The 19,738-nt window shown below is 43.7% G+C and overlaps 1 protein-coding gene across 2 annotated transcripts in view; it reads right to left on the minus strand.

Annotated features, from left to right (window-relative positions):
* Nucleotides 1-19,738, minus strand: part of tnr (tenascin R (restrictin, janusin)) — a 213,470-nt gene that overhangs the window by 177,279 nt on the left and 16,453 nt on the right. The window contains exons 2-3 of one of the 2 annotated variants that reach the window (XM_063063628.1): nucleotides 5,328-5,384; nucleotides 3,627-4,146 (exon numbers count right to left, since the gene is read on the minus strand). In XM_063063628.1, the coding sequence (XP_062919698.1) occupies nucleotides 3,627-4,092 (466 nt within the window). In that variant the 5' untranslated portion in view covers nucleotides 4,093-4,146; nucleotides 5,328-5,384. Of the gene's footprint in view, nucleotides 1-3,626; nucleotides 4,147-4,551; nucleotides 4,572-5,327; nucleotides 5,385-19,738 lie in introns of those variants that run through there. The other variant, XM_063063629.1, reaches the window with a different exon arrangement.

Raw genomic sequence — 19,738 nt, forward strand, 5'->3', positions numbered from 1 at the left:
GAACATCTGTTTCCAATTTATGCTTCCAAGTTCCTGTCTGATAGCCTCGTATTTCCCCTTACTCCAATTAAGCTTTTCCTTGACTTGTTTGTTCCTATCCCTCTCTAATGCTATGGTAAAGGAGATAGAATTGTAATCACTATCTCCAAAATGCTCTCCTACTGAGAGATCTGACAGCTGACCAGGTTCATTTCCCAATACCAGATCAAGTACAGCCTCTCCTCTTGTAGGCTTATCTACATATTGTGTCAAGAAACCTTCCTGAACACACCTAACAAACTCTACCCCATCTAAACCCCTCACTCTAGGGAGGTGCCAATCAATATTTTGGAAATTAAAGTCTCCCAACATAATAACCCTATTATTATTACTCTTTTCCAGAATCTGTCTCCCTATCTGCTCCTCAATGTCCCTGTTACTATTGGGTGGTCTATAAAAAACACCCAGTAACGTTATTGACCCCTTCCTATTCCTAACTTCCACCCACAGAGACTCCTTAGACAACCCCTCCATGAATTCCTCCTTCTCTGCAGCCGTGACACTATCTCTCATCAACAGTGCCATGCCCCACCTCTTTTGCCTCCATCCTTGTCCTTTCTGAAACATCTAAAGCCTGACACTTGAAGTAGCCATTCCTGCCCCTGAGCCATCCAAGTCTCTGTAATGGCCACAACCTCATAGCTCCAAGTGCTGATCCACGCTCTAAGCTCATCTGCTTTATTCAGGATACTCCTCGCATTAAAATAGACACATCTCAAACCATCAGACTGAGTGCATCCCTTCTCTATCACCTGCCTATCCTCCCTTTGACACTGTCTCCAAGCTCTCTCTATTTGTGAGCCAACCTCCTTTCCCTCCGTCACTTCAGTTCGGTTCCCACACTCCAGCAATTCTAGTTTAAACTCTCCCCTATAGCCTTAGCAAACCTTCCCACCAGGATATTGGTCCCTCTTGGATTCAAGTGTAACCCATCCTTTTTGTACAGGTCACACATGCTCCAGAAGAGGTCCCAATGATCCAGGAATCTGAATCCCTGACCCCTGCTCCAATCCCTCAGCCAAGCATTTATCCTCCACCTCACTCTATTCCTATACTCACTGTCACATGGCACAGGCAGTAATCCTGAGATTACTACCTGTGGGCACGTGGCCAAGTGGTTAAGGCATTGGACTAGCAAACTGAAGGTCGTGAGTTTGAGCCCCAGCCAAGGGAACGTGTTGTGTCCTTGAGCAAGGCACTTAATCACACATTGATCTGCGACGACACTGATGCCAAGCTGTATGGGTCCTAATGCCCTTCCCTTGGATGACATTGGTGTCGTGGAGAGGGGAGACTTGCAGCATGGGCAACTGCTGGTCTTCCATACAACCTTGCCCAGGCCTGTGCCCTGGAGAGTGAAGACTTTCCAGGCGCAGATCCATGGTCTCGCAAGAATAACGGATGCCTTTACTTTTTTTACTACCTTTGAGGTCCTGCTTCTCAACTGCCTTCCTAATTCCCTGTAGTCTTTTTTCAGGACCTCCTCCCTTTTCCTACCTATGTCGTTGGTACCAATATATACCACGACCTCTGGCTTTGAAGGAGCTTTTGGAGGATGTAACTAAGAAGGGTGATGAAGCCAAGGTGGTTGGTGTTGACTGTGTGGATTTTTAAAGTATTTGACTATTGAACGTTAATGAACAGAGGGACCTTTGAGTTCAAGTCTATTGTTCCTGAGGATTGAAACAGGTTTACTGGCAGTGAAGGCATAAGGCACACTTACCTTCATAAGTCAGGGCACACAATACGTACAAACGTAAGTTTGGACATTATATTGCAACTTTACAATAAACTGGTTAGGCCACAATCAGTGTACTGTGTGTATTTCTGGTTGCCAAACTCTGGGAAGAACGTGGTTGAGCTGGGAGAGGGTGCAGAAGAGATTCACAAAGACTTACCTAGTTTAGAGGACTTCAGTTATAGAGAGGGAATTGACAAGCTGGGCTTGTCAAGTCTTGGACAGTTAGGTCATATCCTAAGGCTGAAAGGTAACCTGGCAGAGGAATACAAAATTATTGGAGTATATATTCAGAATGCTTGTAGGCCTATCAAAAAAAAAGGACATATGTTTAAGGTGAGAGGAAGGATTTATAAAGGTGAGCTGAGTGCTGTTTTTATTAACGTTTGCTGCCAGAAGGAGTGGTAAAATTGTATATTACTACGTTTTAGAGACACTTCGACATTAAAACAAGCAAAGTCATGAAAGGCCTCAGTTGAAATGGAGGCAAAGGAATTAGTCAGATGGGCAAAAGAGTAGGCGTGGACATGAGGATGCTGAAGATCCGATTCTTTGCTGTGGAACTATATGACTCTATCACTCATAACATCACCACCATTTCCAACACATCTCTGAAAAAATCACCTATCTGTACAGGAGCCAATGCCTGATTCTTTTGGAAAAATGTAAAGGCTTTAGAGAGGGTGCAGAAGAGATTTACTGATTTGGCTCCCGAGTTATAGCTCACTAAATATATGGATAGACTAGGAACTTGCTTGTCCTTAGAACCATAGAGGAGTTCACTTCATGAAAGGAATCAGAGCAAACAAAGAAAGATGCTTCTTATAGATAATAGTCATTTGTACACAGAATTAAAGTGATTGGCAACAGAGCCAAACATGACAAGAAGATCCATCTTATTTGCAGACATTTGCTGGTTAAAGGGCGCCCTGCACTCGTTTGTTTGTTTGTTTATTTATTAAGATTCAGCATGAGAGAGGTCCTTCTGAGCCCCACCACCCAACAGTCCCCCGACATAGTCCTAGCTTAATCACGGGATCATTTACAATGACCAAATAACCAACCAACTAACACGTCTTGGGACTGTGCGAGGAAACCGGAGCACTGGGAGGAAACCCATGCGGCCACAGGGAGAATGTACAAACTCCTTACAGGCAGCAGTGGGAATTGAACCCAGATCGCTGGTACTGTAAAGCGTTGTGCTAACCAGTAAGCTACTGAGCCGCCCCACATTTCCGAAGGCTAGCGAGGGAAACTTGGCAGATTCACTTTCAAAATGTGAATTAATAAAACATACGTATACAAGTGGAGGTAGGAAGTGAAACAATGAGTAGAGGGAGCAAGGGTAGGGAGAGGGAGGGGGAGGTAGAGCGGTGAAGTCAAGCATAGGGAGAGGTGGGAGGGGAGCAAGAGTTGGGGAGAGAAGGGATGGGAGCGAGGGAGGGGTGAAAGTAGGAGAGAGTAAGTTTGTGGAGGGGAGAGGAGAGAAGTGGAGGGGGAGGAAGAGAAGGATTGTGCAGAGGAGGAATGGGAGGGTAGAGGGGAGGGGTGGTGTGAAGGAAAGAGGGAGTGGCTCTGGAGGGGTGCAGTAAGGGATGAGGGGGTAATTGTGAGGAGACATTCTGGGGATGTGGGTCTGCTGTGCTCATGTGGAGTGGTGTTGTGCAGCTGAGGAATGGACACTCCAGGGGCATAGGGGCAATCTGTGGGATGTCCGCTGGTGGAAGTGTTGATGGGATTTGGTCGGGCTAACGAGGAGTTGTGTAATTCCATTGCTGGGGAGTTGTTGATGGAAGAGATGCTCTGTGCAGGGATCAGGTTCCTGGGGGAGGGAGGGAGGGCTTCATACCTGCTACCGAGCTCTGTGCCGAGTACCCAGTGATGCACTGCTGTCTGAGCAGGGAGACCTCCCTCTCCAGCAGCTCGATACGGTCGATGAGGTTCTTGAGCAGCGAGTTGGTCAGACAATCACAGGCCTGCTGGGGGATGAAGATGTTGTGGGTGAAGCCCACCTGATTCTGCAAACTCTGGTTTTGTCGGAAGTACTCATCGGCGTACCCAGGCTTGGAAGGTTTCGTCAGCCCCAGAGCACAGTCCGCACTGACTGAACAGAGCGACTCTTGCGGCATGTTGATGTTGTAGATGTGATTGAAGATGATTGCCTGCTGCTTCAGCAGCATGGTGTGGTTAATCTGATGAACACTGATTGAAGCTTCGGCATCCTTCTGCCATTGTGCCTTAACCAACACCTGATACTTGCCAGGACCCATCAGTGTACTGAGCCAAAGCATCAGAATACCCAAGAGCGGCAACATCGCAGCATGGGTGACTGGGTGCCACCTGGACTGAAGGATGAACTGGATTAGGAGCTGCAAAGCAAAGTTCAGAGTGTCAAACCAAGACCTGGAAACTCCTGCTAAAACTTCACTTCCAAAATGCTCCCAATGTGCCTTTAACCGCAGTAATTATTAAGAACACTGTCTGAGAAGGTACTGTCCCTTCCAACCATTGGCCTTTGCCACGCCTCAATTTTCAAATTTGCATTGGTTAAACCCTTCATGGCTCTCCTGCAACATCCCTCCACCACACCCCCACCCCAATTCCGTCACTAACCTTCCCAGCCCAGCAGTCTAATGAAAGAGCCACTCTGTTCCACATTGGTGCCCAAAGCCAAGCCACTGGCATCCTGACCCATTTCCACCCACCCCCCCACAACCAAGTACAGAGGTCCTGACCCCTGCATTTCCCACTTTAAAGTTCACTATTTCTCTCACTTCTTTTTTAAAATGCTGCTTTACACCAAACCTTAGGCTTCCTGTCTGAGGTAACTCAGTACCAAGTTACTGTGAAGTCACTCAGAACCGTTTTCTGGTGCCACATAAATACAGGGGGCTTTGTCAAAAAGTGGGGTGGGGGAGGTAGATATCAGAGCTCTGCTTCTCTGCAAGTGGGATGTGAGTCACTGAGACAACTTATTCAGACTGCTCCAGAAGGCTCAGTGATTTCGGAACTTGCTGAATGCTTCCTTTCTGATAGAAAGGTCAGGCCATCTACCACTTTGCTCAATTACGTTATCTCTGTTTCTTTGTTCTGCTCTTGACAGTCCAAGGAGGAAGAATTTATTTAAACACTGATATAATGCTGTAATCCTATTCCTGGATGAAGAAACTGTAAGAGAATTACAAGGATCTTTGAAAGAAGAGGATGTGCACACAGCAGTTGGATGCCTGCCTGTTTCATTCCCCAGCACCTGCTCTGACCCAGTACTGTAATACTGCCCCCATTCTCAGCTTCCTCTAAGGGGACTGGCACCAAAATCGTCAGCAGGCAAATCGGACTGACTGGTGCCTCTCATTCCCAGCTTCAATAGTGTGGGCACACACGGCCTGGACAGTTTCACAATCAAATCAATCACACCTATGACACTGAGAAAATAATCTCCCGCGAACTGGATCATCACAAATAGCCTGATAACAAACAAGCTGAGAAAGATTCGAACAAGGTATGCGAAAAGAAATCAGTGTTGGCCGCAGACATACACAATACTCACAGTTTGAAGGGAATGACTCACTTCTTTCCAGTAATGGGAGGAAGAAAACAGTAGAACCTACAAAGGGATAAAGGTAATTGGGTGAGTACACAGCATGGGAAAGTGTCAAATGATACATTTTGACTGGTGGAGTGTAAAGAGATTAGGTTTAAATGAAGAGGGCATGTTTAGAGTCGTTGAGTCACAGAAAAGTACAGTACAGAAACAGGCCCTTCAGCCCATCTAGTCCATGCTAAAGTTATTTAAACTGCCTACTGCCATCGACCTGCACTGGGACCATCCATGTACCTATCCAAACTTCTCTTAAGCGTTGAAATTGAGCTTGCATGCAACACTGTCATGACCCTCTCACCCCTAACCCATGACCTCTGCTTGTAGTCCCACGCAAACTCAGTGGAAAAAGCCTGCTTGCATTTATCCTGCCTATACCCTCATAATTTTTTTATACCCCTATCAAATCACCTCTCAGTCTTCTAGGTTCTGAGGAATAAAGTCCTAACCTATTCAGTCTTTCCTTCTAACCCAGGTTCTCCAGTCTCGGCAACATCCTTGTAAATTTTCTCTGTACTCTTTCAATCTCATTTACATCTTTCCTGTAGGTAGGTGACCAAAACTGCACACAATACTCCAAATTAGACCTCACCAACGTCTTATACATCTTTAACATAACATTCTATCTCCTGTTCTCAATACTTTGATTTATGAGTCCAATGTGCCAAAAGTTTTCTTAATGATCCTATCCACATGTGACACTGCTTTCAACGAATTATGGATCTATATTCCCAGATCCCTTTGTTCTACCACACTCCTCAGTATCCTGTCGTTCACTCTGTAAGACCTACCCTGGTTGCTCCTATGGAAGTGCAACACCTCACACTTGTCTGCATTAAATTCCACCTGCCGTTTTTCCGCCCATTTTTCCAGCGGATCCCCCTTTGCTCCTAGGAAAACAAACCCAGTGTTAACCACTCCTTATAACAGAAATCTTCCATGCCAAACAATATTCTGGAGAATTCCCTCTTCAGTCACATTCTTCCTACAGTGTGGCAAACAGAACAGCATACAGTACTCCAGTTAGAACGTGAAAGCCATAGTAGCCTTCTCGCTGTCCACTACGTCCCCAATATGGGTGTCATTGCAAATTTGCTGATTCAGTTAAACACATTACCACCCAGATTGCTGATACAGATGACAAACAACAACGGACACAGCAATGATCCCTGTGGCACACCACTAGTCACAGGCCTGCAGTCAAAGAGGCAACCATCTACCACTCACTTGCTTCTCCCACAAAGCCAATATCTAGAGCAACTTACTTCCTTGTCTTGAATGCCAAGTGACTTTGTGTTTTAGATTTTTAGCAATTGCACCATTTGGCTTTCCTATTACAGAAAAAAACATACCTTATTACCCTTCCACAGGTCTAGATTTTAGATCTTTCTGTGAAAGGAAATTCTTACCTAAAAGAAGCCAGTAAAGAGGCGGGAGGAGAAGATGGCAGCTCGACGCAGCGCGCGCAGATCTCCGGTGAAATGATATCGTATCTGTTAAATAGGGGCCGTGGACAATTCTGATTTGATGAAGTCAGATGTGAGAAGCAGAGGAACATCTGGAGAAATTTCTGAAATGCCTGGTTTCGCTGCCGTTGCTACTGTGCGATCGAGAATCTCCGGAGGGAAGGTCCCAAAATCCCCGGCTTTGCCTGCTGCTGGCGACTGAGGCAGGGGTCAAAGCATTCGGCAGAGGTGGTGCTCGGTACTCGGTGTCGGAGGGCTGATTAGAGCTCGAAGTTTTCGGACAACTCAGAGTCAGACTGTGGTCGGGCATGGCAGGGAGAGTTTTCTTCCTTCTCCCGTCTGCATGAGATGTGGCACTTTTGAGAGACTTTGAACTTTTTTTACTGTGCCATAGTCTGTTCTTCATCAAGTTATGGTATTGTTTCACTGTTGTAACTATATGTTATAATTATGTGGCTTTGTTAGTTTTTCAGTCTTGATCTGTCCTGTGTTTCTGTGATATCACACCGGAGGAATATTGTATCATTTCTTAATGCATGCATTACTAAATGACAATAAAAGAGGACTGCGTGTCCTCATAATCTAAATCTAAATCTAATAATTCTTGAGATGGGAGAATTGCTGAGAAACAAAACTGTAAGCACTTAGAGAGTCACACGGTAGAGAAAAAGGCACTCCAGTCTATGCTGACCAATCAAGTATCTATTTATACACACTGTAGTTATGTTATGTATCGTTAATTCAAGTGCTTATTTAGAGACTAGACTATCTTCCAGGTGTCCAGATTCCATCCTCTGTATGAAAATGTTCTTCCTTAGATCTCTTCTAAACTTCTTCATTTTTTCTAAAACCTTTTAGCTTTCCTCACCACCGTTGTGGTGGAAATCTTTCTATGAAAGCCTCATAATTTGCATACTGTACCTCATCTCCCTTGTTCTAAGGAAAACAACCCCAACCCCTCCATTCACTCCAGCCACACCAGACAATATCCTGGAGAATCTGCTCTTCAATCACATCCTTCCTCTAGTGTGGCAAGCAGAACAGCATACAGTGCTCCAGTTAGAACAATACAGCACAGTACAGGCCCTATCAATCTCAACCCTTCCCCCTCACAGAGCCCTTAATTTTTCTCTCACCCATCTGCCTATCTAAGAGTCTCTTAAATATCCCAAATGTATCGACCTCTACCACCACCTCCTATTCTCTGCAGAGAGAAAACCTACCTCGGACATCCCTCCTAAACTTTCCTCCAATCAGTATAAAATTATGTCCCCTTTGTAATAAATATTTCTGCCCTGGGAAAAAATCTCTGCCTATCCACTCTATCTGTGCATTAACATCTTTTATCCTTCTATTGAATCACCTCTCATCCCAATTCACTTCAAAGTGAAAAGACCTAGTTTGCTCAACCTCTCCTCATAAGCCATGCTCTCTAAACCAGCCAGTATCCTGGTAATTCTCCTCTGCATCCTCTCCAAAGCTACCACATCCTTCCTGTAATGATGTAACCAGAATGGAACACAATATTCCAAGTGTGGCCAAACCAGAGTTTTCTGGAGCTGTATCGTTACTGCATGACTTTTAAACTTAATCTCCCAATGAATGAAGGCCAACACATTATACATCTTCTTAACCACCCTATCAACTTGTGCAGTAACTTTGAGGGATCTAAAGCATAGACCCTAAGATCCCTCTGTTCCTCTACACTGCTAAGAATCCTGCCATTCTGCTTTCAAGTTTGGCCTTCAAAAGTGTATCACTTCACAATTCTCTGGATTGAACTCATTCTGCCACTTCTTAGCCCAGCTCAGCATCCCATCAATGCCTCGTTGATACCTACAACAACCTTTTACACTATCCACAACACCACCAACCTTTGCGTCATCTTTAAACTTACTAGCCCATCTTTACACGTCCTCATCCAAATCATTTATAAAAATCACAAAGACCTAGAGTCCAAGAACAGATCCCTGTGGTGACCCTCCTCCAGGCAGAATACGTCCAATCTACTATGACACTCCGCCTTCTGCGGGCAAACCAATTCAGCCAGGTTTCCCTGAATCACTCACCTCCTGATTTTCTGAATGAATCTAATGAATCAAAGTAAATTTATTATCCAAATACTCATATGTCACCATATCCAACCCTGAGATTCATTGTCTTGAGGGCAATCACGGTTAATACAAAAAACACATCCAAATGGACAGACTACCAACCAATGTGCAATAGACAACAATGTGCAAGAACAAAAAGAAAAAAAAGAAAAAAGAAACAATAATAATAATAATAATAATAATAACAATAATAATGAGTAATGAAATGAGAACATTGAAATGGCAGAAACCTTAAGAGCAGAAGTAGCCTGTCTAATGAAGTATAAAATAGAGGGCTATGGGTAACCCTCAATAATTTCTAAAGTAGGTACATGTTTGGCACAGCATTGTGGGCCAAAGGGCCTGTATTGTGCTGTAGGTTTCTAAAATGGATAACCCAAGCAAGAAAGTTAAGAGAAAAGCTAAGGAAATACTAAGGAAAAATAAAGTCCATGCAAGATGCGATCAACCTAACAAAAGAACTGTAGAATTTATAGATGCACTAAAACAAAAGCCTGCTGCATACAAGGCTAGACTGAATAGATAGGTGAAGTGAACCAGACAATGATAACAGAATTATCCGTTCAGAAACAATGAGAAACGTTTATATAGGACATTGAAACTAAATTCAACACAACAAAATGTCACCAACCTAGCACCGAATCACCAACAGGCACAGAGATACTGAACTTTTGGTCTAATATCTGGTCAAGCAGGGTGATGCACAATCAAAAAGAAAACTGGAATCAGGAGAAAAAAAGAATGCACTCACACGATTGAAAAAATGCAAACACCCGAAGTTACAATGGATCTGCTAAGAAATACCCAGAACTAGAAAAGTACTGGCAGTGAAAATATTCATAATTATTGGACTTGCCTTCATCCGTACTTATTAATACATATCATCAACTTCCTTAAAAATCCTGAAAAAGAGCCTGAATTTTTCACAGAAGGTAAAACATATCTCTTACCTGAAGGAGAAATCACAAATGACCCATCAAAATATCGTCCTATCACTTGTTTACAAACTAGTTATAAAACTGTAACATCATGTATCTCACAACTAATCACCCCTCACTTGGATAACCACAATATATGTACAGAAGAACAGAGAGGATTCCAGAAAAGTGTGAAAGGGTGTAAAGAACAACTGATAATAGATTCCATAATTCTAAATCAAGCCTGGTGGAAATACAAAAATCTTTCACGTTGTTATATTGACTACCAAAAAGCAATTGATTCTGTCCCTTAAGTTCTTAATATATATAAACTATAGTCAATACTTGTGAAATTCCTACATCTGATGAAGCATTGGTGTACTATAATCACCCTATCTATTAACAACCAAAAGAAAACAGCCACCGTTATCAAATTAAACCGAGACATTTTTCAGGGCGACTTCCTAAGCTCATTATGGTTTTGTGTAGCTTTAAATCTGCTCCCTAATTTACTGAATCAGATGAAATTTGGGTATCAAATCAGAAACAAACAAATTACACCTCTATACATGGATGATTTGAAATTATACGCTCCTTCACCAGTAAAGCTAAATTAATTAATTCAAATACTAGAACTATTTTCTAAAGATATGAACATGAACTTTGAACATTAAGAAATGTGCAATAGAGCTAGTAGAATATAAAACAGAGCAGCAGGAGACAATACAACCGATGGATGAACATGAAACATCTAAGTATCTGGGACATCAACAAGCAAAGAAAATAGATCTTAGTGTGATAAAGGGAAAACTTTTGACAGAATTTACTTCCAGGCTCAAGAAAATCTGCCAAACAGAGTTCAATAGTAAACATATAACAAAGGCAATAAACACTTTCACTGTACCTATATTAACATATTCTTTAGGCATAATGTCTTGGTCCAAAACAGATGCAGAAAATGTACAAAGAAAAATCAGAACTGAAATGACAAATTTCAGAAAACACTGTGTACACTCAAACGCACTTAGACTAACACGACCTAGGACAGAAGGAGGAAGAGGAATAACTGACATAAAACATTTACACAGCAGTCAGATAAAACTTCACAGGATGTATTTTCATCAATGAAAACAGGATTCAGCACTCATGTGAGCAAATGCAATTCTGATAAGAAGTACACACCACTGAGCTCAAATGAAAGCACAACCCAGAAAAATGAAGAAATTATCACTATAGAAGAAGTTAACCAATGGAAGAGCATAACCCTCCATGGAAGACATCCCCACATTCTGAGTAGACTAGCAGAATCTCAGGTGGAGATGACGGGCATACAGGAGCGAGATATACCAGCTGGTTGAGTGGTGTCACAGCAACAACCTTGAACTCAACGTCAGTGAGACCAAAGAGCTGATTGTGGACTTCAGAAAGGGTAAGACGAAGGAACATGAACCAATCCTCATCGAAGGGTCAAATGTGGAGAGAGTGAGCAATTTCAAGTTCCTGAGTGTCAAGATCTCTGAGGATCTAGCTCGGTCCCAACCTATTTATGCAGCTATAAAGAAGGCAAGACTACGGCTATATTTCATTAGGAGTTTGAGGAGATTTGGTTTGTTATCTAAGACACTCAAAGACTTCTACAGAACTACTGTGAAGAGCATTCTGATAGGCTGCGTCACCATCTGGTATGGGGAGGGGGTGAGGGGCCACTGCACAGGATTGAAAGAAGCTACAGAAAGCTATAAAATTAGTCTGCATAATCTTGAGTACTCGCCTCCTTAGTATCTAAGACACCTTCAAGGAGCGGTGCCTCAGGAAGGCAGCATACATCATTAAGGACCCCCACCACCCAGGACATGCCCCCTTCTCATTGTTACTGTCAGGAAGGAGGTACAGAAGCCTGAAGACAAACTCAGTGATTCAAGGGACATAACTCTGAGGTGATTGGAGGAGAGTATAGTGGGTATGTTCTTTACACAGAGAATGGTAGGCAGTGGAGACAGATACATCCGGGGCACTCAAGTGTATGATGGAAAAATGGAGGGGTATGCAGGAGGAAACAGTTAGGTTGATCTTAGAGGAGGTTAAAAGATCAGCACAACATTCTAGGCTGAAGGGCATGAGACATGCTGCCATGTCCTGTGTTCGCTGTATATTATATTCCTTATTGTAATTTATAACATACTTTTACATATTGCACTACCTTGCTGCTGCAAAACAATAGATTTCACAATGCATGTCGGTGATAATAAATCTGATTCTGTTTGGCAAAGACCAGCAAGGGCTCGGGCTAATGGCACCCCGAAGTCATCAAGTCCCAGATTCAAAGGTCCGTGCAGGTAGGATGCACAAGTACTGGTGACTCCCTGGGTCAGCAAGCCAACGAGCTCAAGGACTGGAGTTCAGAGTCCTCTCAACACTATGTCTTGGAGTTCGAGGTCCCATCATTGATGAGTTCTGGGGTTGATTATGAAGATTGAAGCCCGAAGATCAAAGACTGAGGTCGAGGTCTGATGGCCAAAGCTCTGGGTCTGTGGGGGCCACTGGAGACCCAGAGGAGTCTTGTCCAGGGGTTGGTAGACAGTCTGTGTGTGTGTGAGTGGGTGGCATGGTACGAGGCGGGGGGCAGGAAAGGGGCTTGTTTTGCTATTATTTGTTTGTTTCTGTTCTCTTGTTGTTGTTGCTGCTTGTGTTGAACTGCTGAACATTGTGGGCATACTTTTTTGGCACTATGGAAATGCTTGGCGACTCTTGTGTGCTGGCCCCAGCACAGCCTCATGTTGAATTGGTCGTCTCGGCCTGAAACATCGATCGTTTAGATGTTGCCTGACCTGCTGAGTTCCTCCAGTATTTTGTGAGAGTTGCATTTCAGTGAATATCTCAACTTACACATGGTGAATAAATGAAACTAAATCTCTTATATTCTAGCCCCAGATATTGAAATGAAGTATCTCATATCTGGCACCATATCTAATTGCGCGGTCACCTCCAGGGAAATTTGGACTGCACCCCAATGACGTTTTCTCTGCTCAGTAATGACTACGGCCCAGATTTGTTATGCCCACTTAGACGCTCACCAATTGTCATCAATACACTGTAAAAATCACTCTATCCTGGTATGGCCACTAGTCACAGACCCAGTCAGAAAAGCAACCTTTCACCACCCACTGCCTCTAATCACCAGGAGGTTATGTTTAGAAAGGTATAGCATGCATAAGGTTTTATTGATAGGCTGCCTTCTTGGAGAGACTAGGATCAAACGTTACTGTCTCAGTGAGGGCTAAGATACCTTCTTGGACTGAGAGGATAAATCTTTGCACAAAGTGTTATAAACGTGTGGATTTGTGATGCTCAGGCTGACCATGCATCCTTAAGTCAGACAGCGTTGACGTTTTTGATAAAAGGAGAATTACACAGGTGGAGCCAAAATCTCAATCTCTACACCTAATGGATTAATAGTTTGCTTCTGCTCTTCATGTTTAAATATGGTGCACAGAGGGTTAAAAGGCACAATTTACTCATGTCTGCCACACTGCAGTCATATATGTCTCAGTACACAACAGATATCTGGGATCCGTTAGACCATAAGACATAGGAGCAGAATTAGACCATTTGGCCATCAAGTCTGCCCAGACATTTGGTCATGGCTGATCCATTTCCCTCTCGACCCCATTCTCCTGCCTTCTCTCTGTAACTTTTCACAGGCTGACTAATCAAGAATCTATTAACCACCGCCTTAAATACACCCAATGACTTGGCCTCCACAGACGCCTGTGGCAACAAATTCCACAGATTCACCACCCTCTGGCTATCGAAATTCCTCCTCATCTCTATGCTAAATGGATCCCTCCCCCCCATTCTGTGGCTGTGTCCTCTGGTCACAGACACTCCCACCATGGGAAACATCCTCTCCATATGCACTCTATCAAGACCTTTCAGCATTCAATAGGCTTCAATTAGATCCATTCTCATTTTTCTAAACTCCGAGTACAAGCCCAGAGCCATCAAACATTCCTCAAATGATAAGCCTTTACTTTGGTACCACACAGCTAGTTGGCATCACAGTGTCATCTCACACTCATCTACAATACACAGAAGTATTGAAGTATACACAGAAGTATACAAACAATACTCTCCAGTCTGGTAGTGCACAGCACAAGGGCTTCAGTGTGATAACACAACCCAAGCCAAAGCAGTAAAGCTTTGAACAAAAGATGTGCATCAAAGATCAGCGAGTGCTGTGACACACTGGTGCAGATAGTAGAGCCACGACTCCCTACTCCAGAGATCCAGGTACAGTGCTGATCTCCTCAATCTGTGTGGGGTATGTACATTCTTCGTGTGACAACACGGCTTCCCCCTGCTGCTCCGGCTTCTACCACATCCCAAAGACGTGCAGGTGGGTGGGTTAATCAGCTGTGTAAATTGCACCCTCGTGTGTACGTGAGAGATAGAATCTGGGGGGAGTTGATGAGAATGTGGGGGAGGATAATATGAGATGACTGCAGGATTAAGGGCACAGACTGTTTCTGATCTGTGTTACTTTTTTCGAAAAGTTTACATCGAGTGGTGGTTGCATTGAACTGTAAATTCATTGCCATTAATTAAAGAGATTAAAGGCAGAAAGTTGTTCTAAATGAGATCAACAAATGGAAAATGGAAAATCTGAAGGTAAGTCACCACTTTATAATGATTTTGGCCTGAATGCAGTGTAACCCACCAACCTGCACATCTTTGGGATGTGGGAGGAAGCGATCTCAACCGGCCTTTGTGAAAGACCACAACTCAACGACAGCCAACCAGAAAAGGCTTTCTTTATCCCAGTCTTTGCCTCCAGCCTATTAGCCACTGCTACATCCATGCTAGTATCTGTCCTGTAATACCACGAGGTCGTAGTTCGTTAAGCAGCCTTATTTGCAGCACCTTGTCAAAGGCCTTCTGAAAATCCTAATACACAACATCCACTGATTCTTCCTTCTCTGTCCTGCTTCTTATTTCTTCAAAGAATTCCAATAGGTAAGTTTTCACTTAAGGAAATGATGCTGATTTCGGCCTATTTTATCATGTGCCTTTATGTATCCCAAAATCACATCGTTAACAATCGACTCCAATATCTTTCCAACTATTGAGGTCAGACTAATTGGTATGTAATTTCCTTTCTTCTGCCTCTCTCCCTTCTTGAAGAGTGGAGTGCCATTTGCAATTTTACAGTCCTCTGGAACCATGCCAGAATCTATCGATTCTTGAAAGATTATTACTAATTTCTCCACAATCTCTTCAGCCACATTGTTCAGAGCCCTGGGGTGTACACCATCTGGTCCAGGTAATTTATCTACCTTCAGACCTTTCAGTTTCCCGAGCACCTTCTCACTAGTAATGGCAACTTCACTCACTTCTGTCCCAACACTCTCAATTTTCTGGCATACTGCTAGGGTCTTCCACAGTACAGACTGATACAAAATACTTATTCTGTTCATCCACCATTTCCCCGTCTCCATTATTTCCTCTCCAGCAATCTAATATCTACTCTCACCTCTCTTTTACTCTTTATATATCTGAAGAAACTTTTGGTATCCTCTTTAATATTATTGGCTAGCTTACCTTCCTATTCCATCTTTTCCGTCATTATGATTTTTTTGTTGCCTTATTTTGTTTTTTTAAAACTTTCCAATCCTCTAACTTCCCATTATTTTGGCTCTATTATATTGGCTCTCTTTGGCTTTTATGTTGGCTTTAACTTCACTTGTCAGCCATGGTTGCATCATTGTGTCGTTAGAATACTTCTTTGGGATATATCTACCCTGTGCCTTCCAAATTGCTCCCAGAAATTCCAGCCATTACTGCTCTGTCATCCTCCCTGCTAGAGACCCTTTCCAACCAACTTTGGCCAGATTCTCCCTCACGCCTTTGTAAATTACTCCACTATAATAATGATAGATCTGACTTTAGCTTCACCCTTTCAAACTGCAGGGTGAACTCTACCAAATTATGATCACTGTCTCCTAAGGGTTCCTTTATCTTAAGCTCTCTTTAGTTCACTGCACAACCCCAATCCAGAATAGCTGATACACTAGTGGGCTCAACCACAGACTCCAATCCACACCTTCTCCAATACCAGCACATCCTTTCTTAGATAGGGACCGAAAGCTGCTCACAATACCTTTTATATTTATTTATTTGATTGTTTGCTTATTGAGATAGAGTGTGGAGTAGGCCCATCCAGACAATGAGCCGTGCTATCCAGCAACTTCCAGCCCATTCATGGGACAATTTACAATGACCAATCAACCTACCAACCAGTACATCTTTAGACTGTGGGAGGAAACCAACACGGTCACAAGAGAAGGTACAAATTCCTTACAGGCAGCAGTGGGAATCGAACCCGTGCCACTGGTACTGTAAAGTGCTGAGCTAACCTCTATGCTACCATGCCACCCAATATTCTAATGTTGTCTGACCGATCCCTTATAAGGCTGCACTGTCCATTACATCCTTGCTTTAATATTCTAGGCCGCTGGAAATGAATACTAATGCTGCATTTGCCTCCACTACCACTCCAGAAGGCAATTCCAGGCATCCACCACTCTCTGAGTAAAAGGCTGCACTGCACGTCTCTTCTGAACATGCCCCCTTTCATCTTAAATGCATGCCTTCCAGTATTAGACATTTCAAATCAAAAAAAGATACTATCTCTCTATTTATTTATTTTATTTAGAGATACAGCCTGGAACAGGGATAGATAAGATGGAGGCAGGAAAGTTTCACTAGTAGGTGAGACGAGAACTAGGAGACATAGCTTCAAGATTCAGGGGAGTAGATTTAGGACAGAGATGAGGAGGAACTGCTTTTCCCAAACAGTGGTGAATCTGTGGAATTCTCTGCCCAATGAAGCAGTGGAGGCTACCTCAGTGAATGTATCAAAGAGAAGGCTGGACAGATTTTTGCATTGTAGGGGAATTAAGGGTTATGGGGAAAAGGCAGGTAGGTGGAGATGGGTCCATGTTCAGATCGGCCATGATCTTATTGAATGGTGGAGCAGGCTCGATGGGCCAGATGGCCAACTACTGCTCCTAGTCCTTTATGTTCTGATGTGACAGGCCCTTTGGGTGAAACAAGCCGTGACACCCAGCATCTCACCTATGAGCACTAGCCTAATCACAGGTCAATTTAACAATGACCAATTAACCTACTAACTAGTAATTCTGTACTCTACTATGCCCCTCATAAAGTGTTACATGACTTCATCACTAATACCGGGGAAGCTTCAGATGTTTTAACCCTGCATTATGTAGTTAACCCGGGCCGCTGCAGGTTGCATTAACCCTAACCCCAGTCACTGAACCTGTTCTGGATCCTCGGCCTAGAGCTGTTTCAGTCTCAATGACTGTATAAATACTTAGATATAGTTTCATTCACTACCTTACTTACAGGTCAGGATAGTGACTGACCTGTTCACCTATGTATGTAGTATTTGATGCCAGCACTCTATTTCTTAAAGCCAAGCCTCTCCGGAGCTTGGAATGTATTTGCTGTCTGTTGAAACAGCTGCAGGAGGCAGAGAGTAGGAGAGTAGGAGGACTGCCCTCTGCAGTGGAGGGGACTGGTGGGCTTCTCAGTAGCTGATAGTGCTGCCGCCCCACAGTTCCAGAGATCCAGCATCAATACTGACTTGGGTATTGTCTATGTGAAATTTGCACTTGCTCTCTGTGGGTTTTCTCTGGGTGCTCTGGTGCCTTCACACATTCCGAAGACATGGGTTAATATATCATTGTCAAATTGCCCCAAGGGTGTGGGAGAATCAAAGTAGAGTTAATGGACACGTGAGAGAGAATGGGTTACAAGGATCTTGGTTCGGAAAAGTGAGTTAGGGGACTGCCAGGGGAGCCAGCACAAACTCAATGGACCAAATACCCTCCAGCTGTGTGGTAATAAAAGATTAAAGATAATAAAAGCATCTCTAAAGCACAAAATAGTATCAAAGCATCCAGCCCAGATGGGGTACCTGACCAAGTAGCAAAGACCTGTGCCATTCAACTGGCTGTAGTGTTCACTGAGATCTTTAACCTTTCACTCTGGCAGTCTGAGGTACCCACCTGCTTCAAGCAGGCTTCAATTATACTGGTGCCCATGAAGAACATGATGACCTGTCTCAATGACTGTGTCCAGTAGCACTTACACCCACTGTGATAAAGTGCTTTGAGAGTTTGGTAACGAAGCATCTCCTTCCTGACGAGCAGCTTGGATCCATTCCAGTTTCAAAGTTCAAAGCTCATTTATTATCGAAGTATGTATACATTATACAACCTTGAGATTTGTCCCCTTACAGGCAGCCACAAAACAAAGAAACCCAAAAGAAGCCATTAGAAATAAGACCAACGGACACCCATGAAGTCTGGAGTAGGCGGAGCAGGCCTACAGCCTCAGCCTCAGTGCAGTAAAGAGCAGAGGAAGCGTTGCTGAGCTAGGACAACCCTTGTCTCCAGTCCTGACACCCTGCCTTTTCAATCCATCCTGATCAGCCTCTAAACCATCCAAATATTGGGTCATCCCTTGCTCTGAGACCCCGTCTCTGTCACATCAATACCTTCTGGGTCTGGACCCCGCCGCCACGCTCCAGCCTGTACCCTACTTTCCAAGTCTTCCTGGCGCTTAGATCAATCAGATCTCACTCACAGTTTAGGCAGATGGGCTCCAAGACATTTCCACTCTGCATGCCCCAATTCCGCCTTGACCATGTCTCAACCTCGCTCTGACCACTTCTCCTCAAACATGCCTTGACCCCACTCCGACTTTGCAGCACACCCGTACACCTTGACCTGTGTGTTTGGCCTCATCTCCACATTGTTTGCAGTGATGGCTCACCATATAATCTTTGCAGGAAGAGCGTTATTAATAAAGCATTTAATTGTTTTTCTTGCTTTGGGAACGGCCAACAAGTTGTTGCTTTTCCCCAGCAAATCATCTTAAACAGGACGTTTTTGCCCACAGTCACAACAGGTTAACAGCAGATGCCTTCTCATTGGCTCTCCACTCAAATCTGGAACATCTGGACAGTGAAGATGCATACATCAGGAACCTCTATCAACTACATCTTGGCTTTCAAAAAGAAAATCAATAACTTGGCCTCAATACCTCTTTGGGGAACTAGATCCTCAATTTCCTCACTACCAGTCCGTTCAAATTTTCAACAACATCTTCCCTACAATCACCAGCAGCACAGGTGCTCCACAAGGCTGTGTGCTTAGCTCCCTACACTACTTAAGGAGAGTTCCAATGCTGCATTTAACTTGGCTGAGTTAAAGATAATGAGGGAATCAGCATTTTGGAGAGAGATTGAAATCAGACTGAGTGGTGCCACAATAAAAACTTCACACTCAATGTCAGCAAAACCGAAGAGCTGATTATTGACTATAAGAGGAGGAAACCAAAAGTCCATGAGCCAGTCCTCATTGGGGCGGGGGGGGGGAGGGGGTGTCAGAGGTAGAGCCGGCAACTTTAATTTCCTCAGTGTTATCATTTCAGCGGATCTGTCCTGCCTCCAACTCATGAGCGCCATTACAGAAAAGCACAGTGGGACATCTACTTTCTTAGGAGTTTGTGAAGATTGGGCATGTCATCTCAAACTCTGATAACATCATATAGATGCACAGTGACTGGTTGCATCATGGCCTGATGTAAAAACACCAATGTCCTTAAACCGAGAAGCCTACAAAAATGAGTAGATATAGACCAGTGCATTGCGGGTCAAGCCCTCCCACCACTGACCACAGTTACATGGAGTACTGTAGCAGGAAAACATCTTCCATCATCAAGGTCCCCGTCATCCTGGCCTTGTTCTCTTCACATTGAGAAAATAGTGGAGCTGG

This window comes from Mobula hypostoma, chromosome 12 (genome assembly GCF_963921235.1).
Source record: "Mobula hypostoma chromosome 12, sMobHyp1.1, whole genome shotgun sequence".
Classification (NCBI taxonomy): domain Eukaryota; kingdom Metazoa; phylum Chordata; class Chondrichthyes; order Myliobatiformes; family Myliobatidae; genus Mobula; species Mobula hypostoma.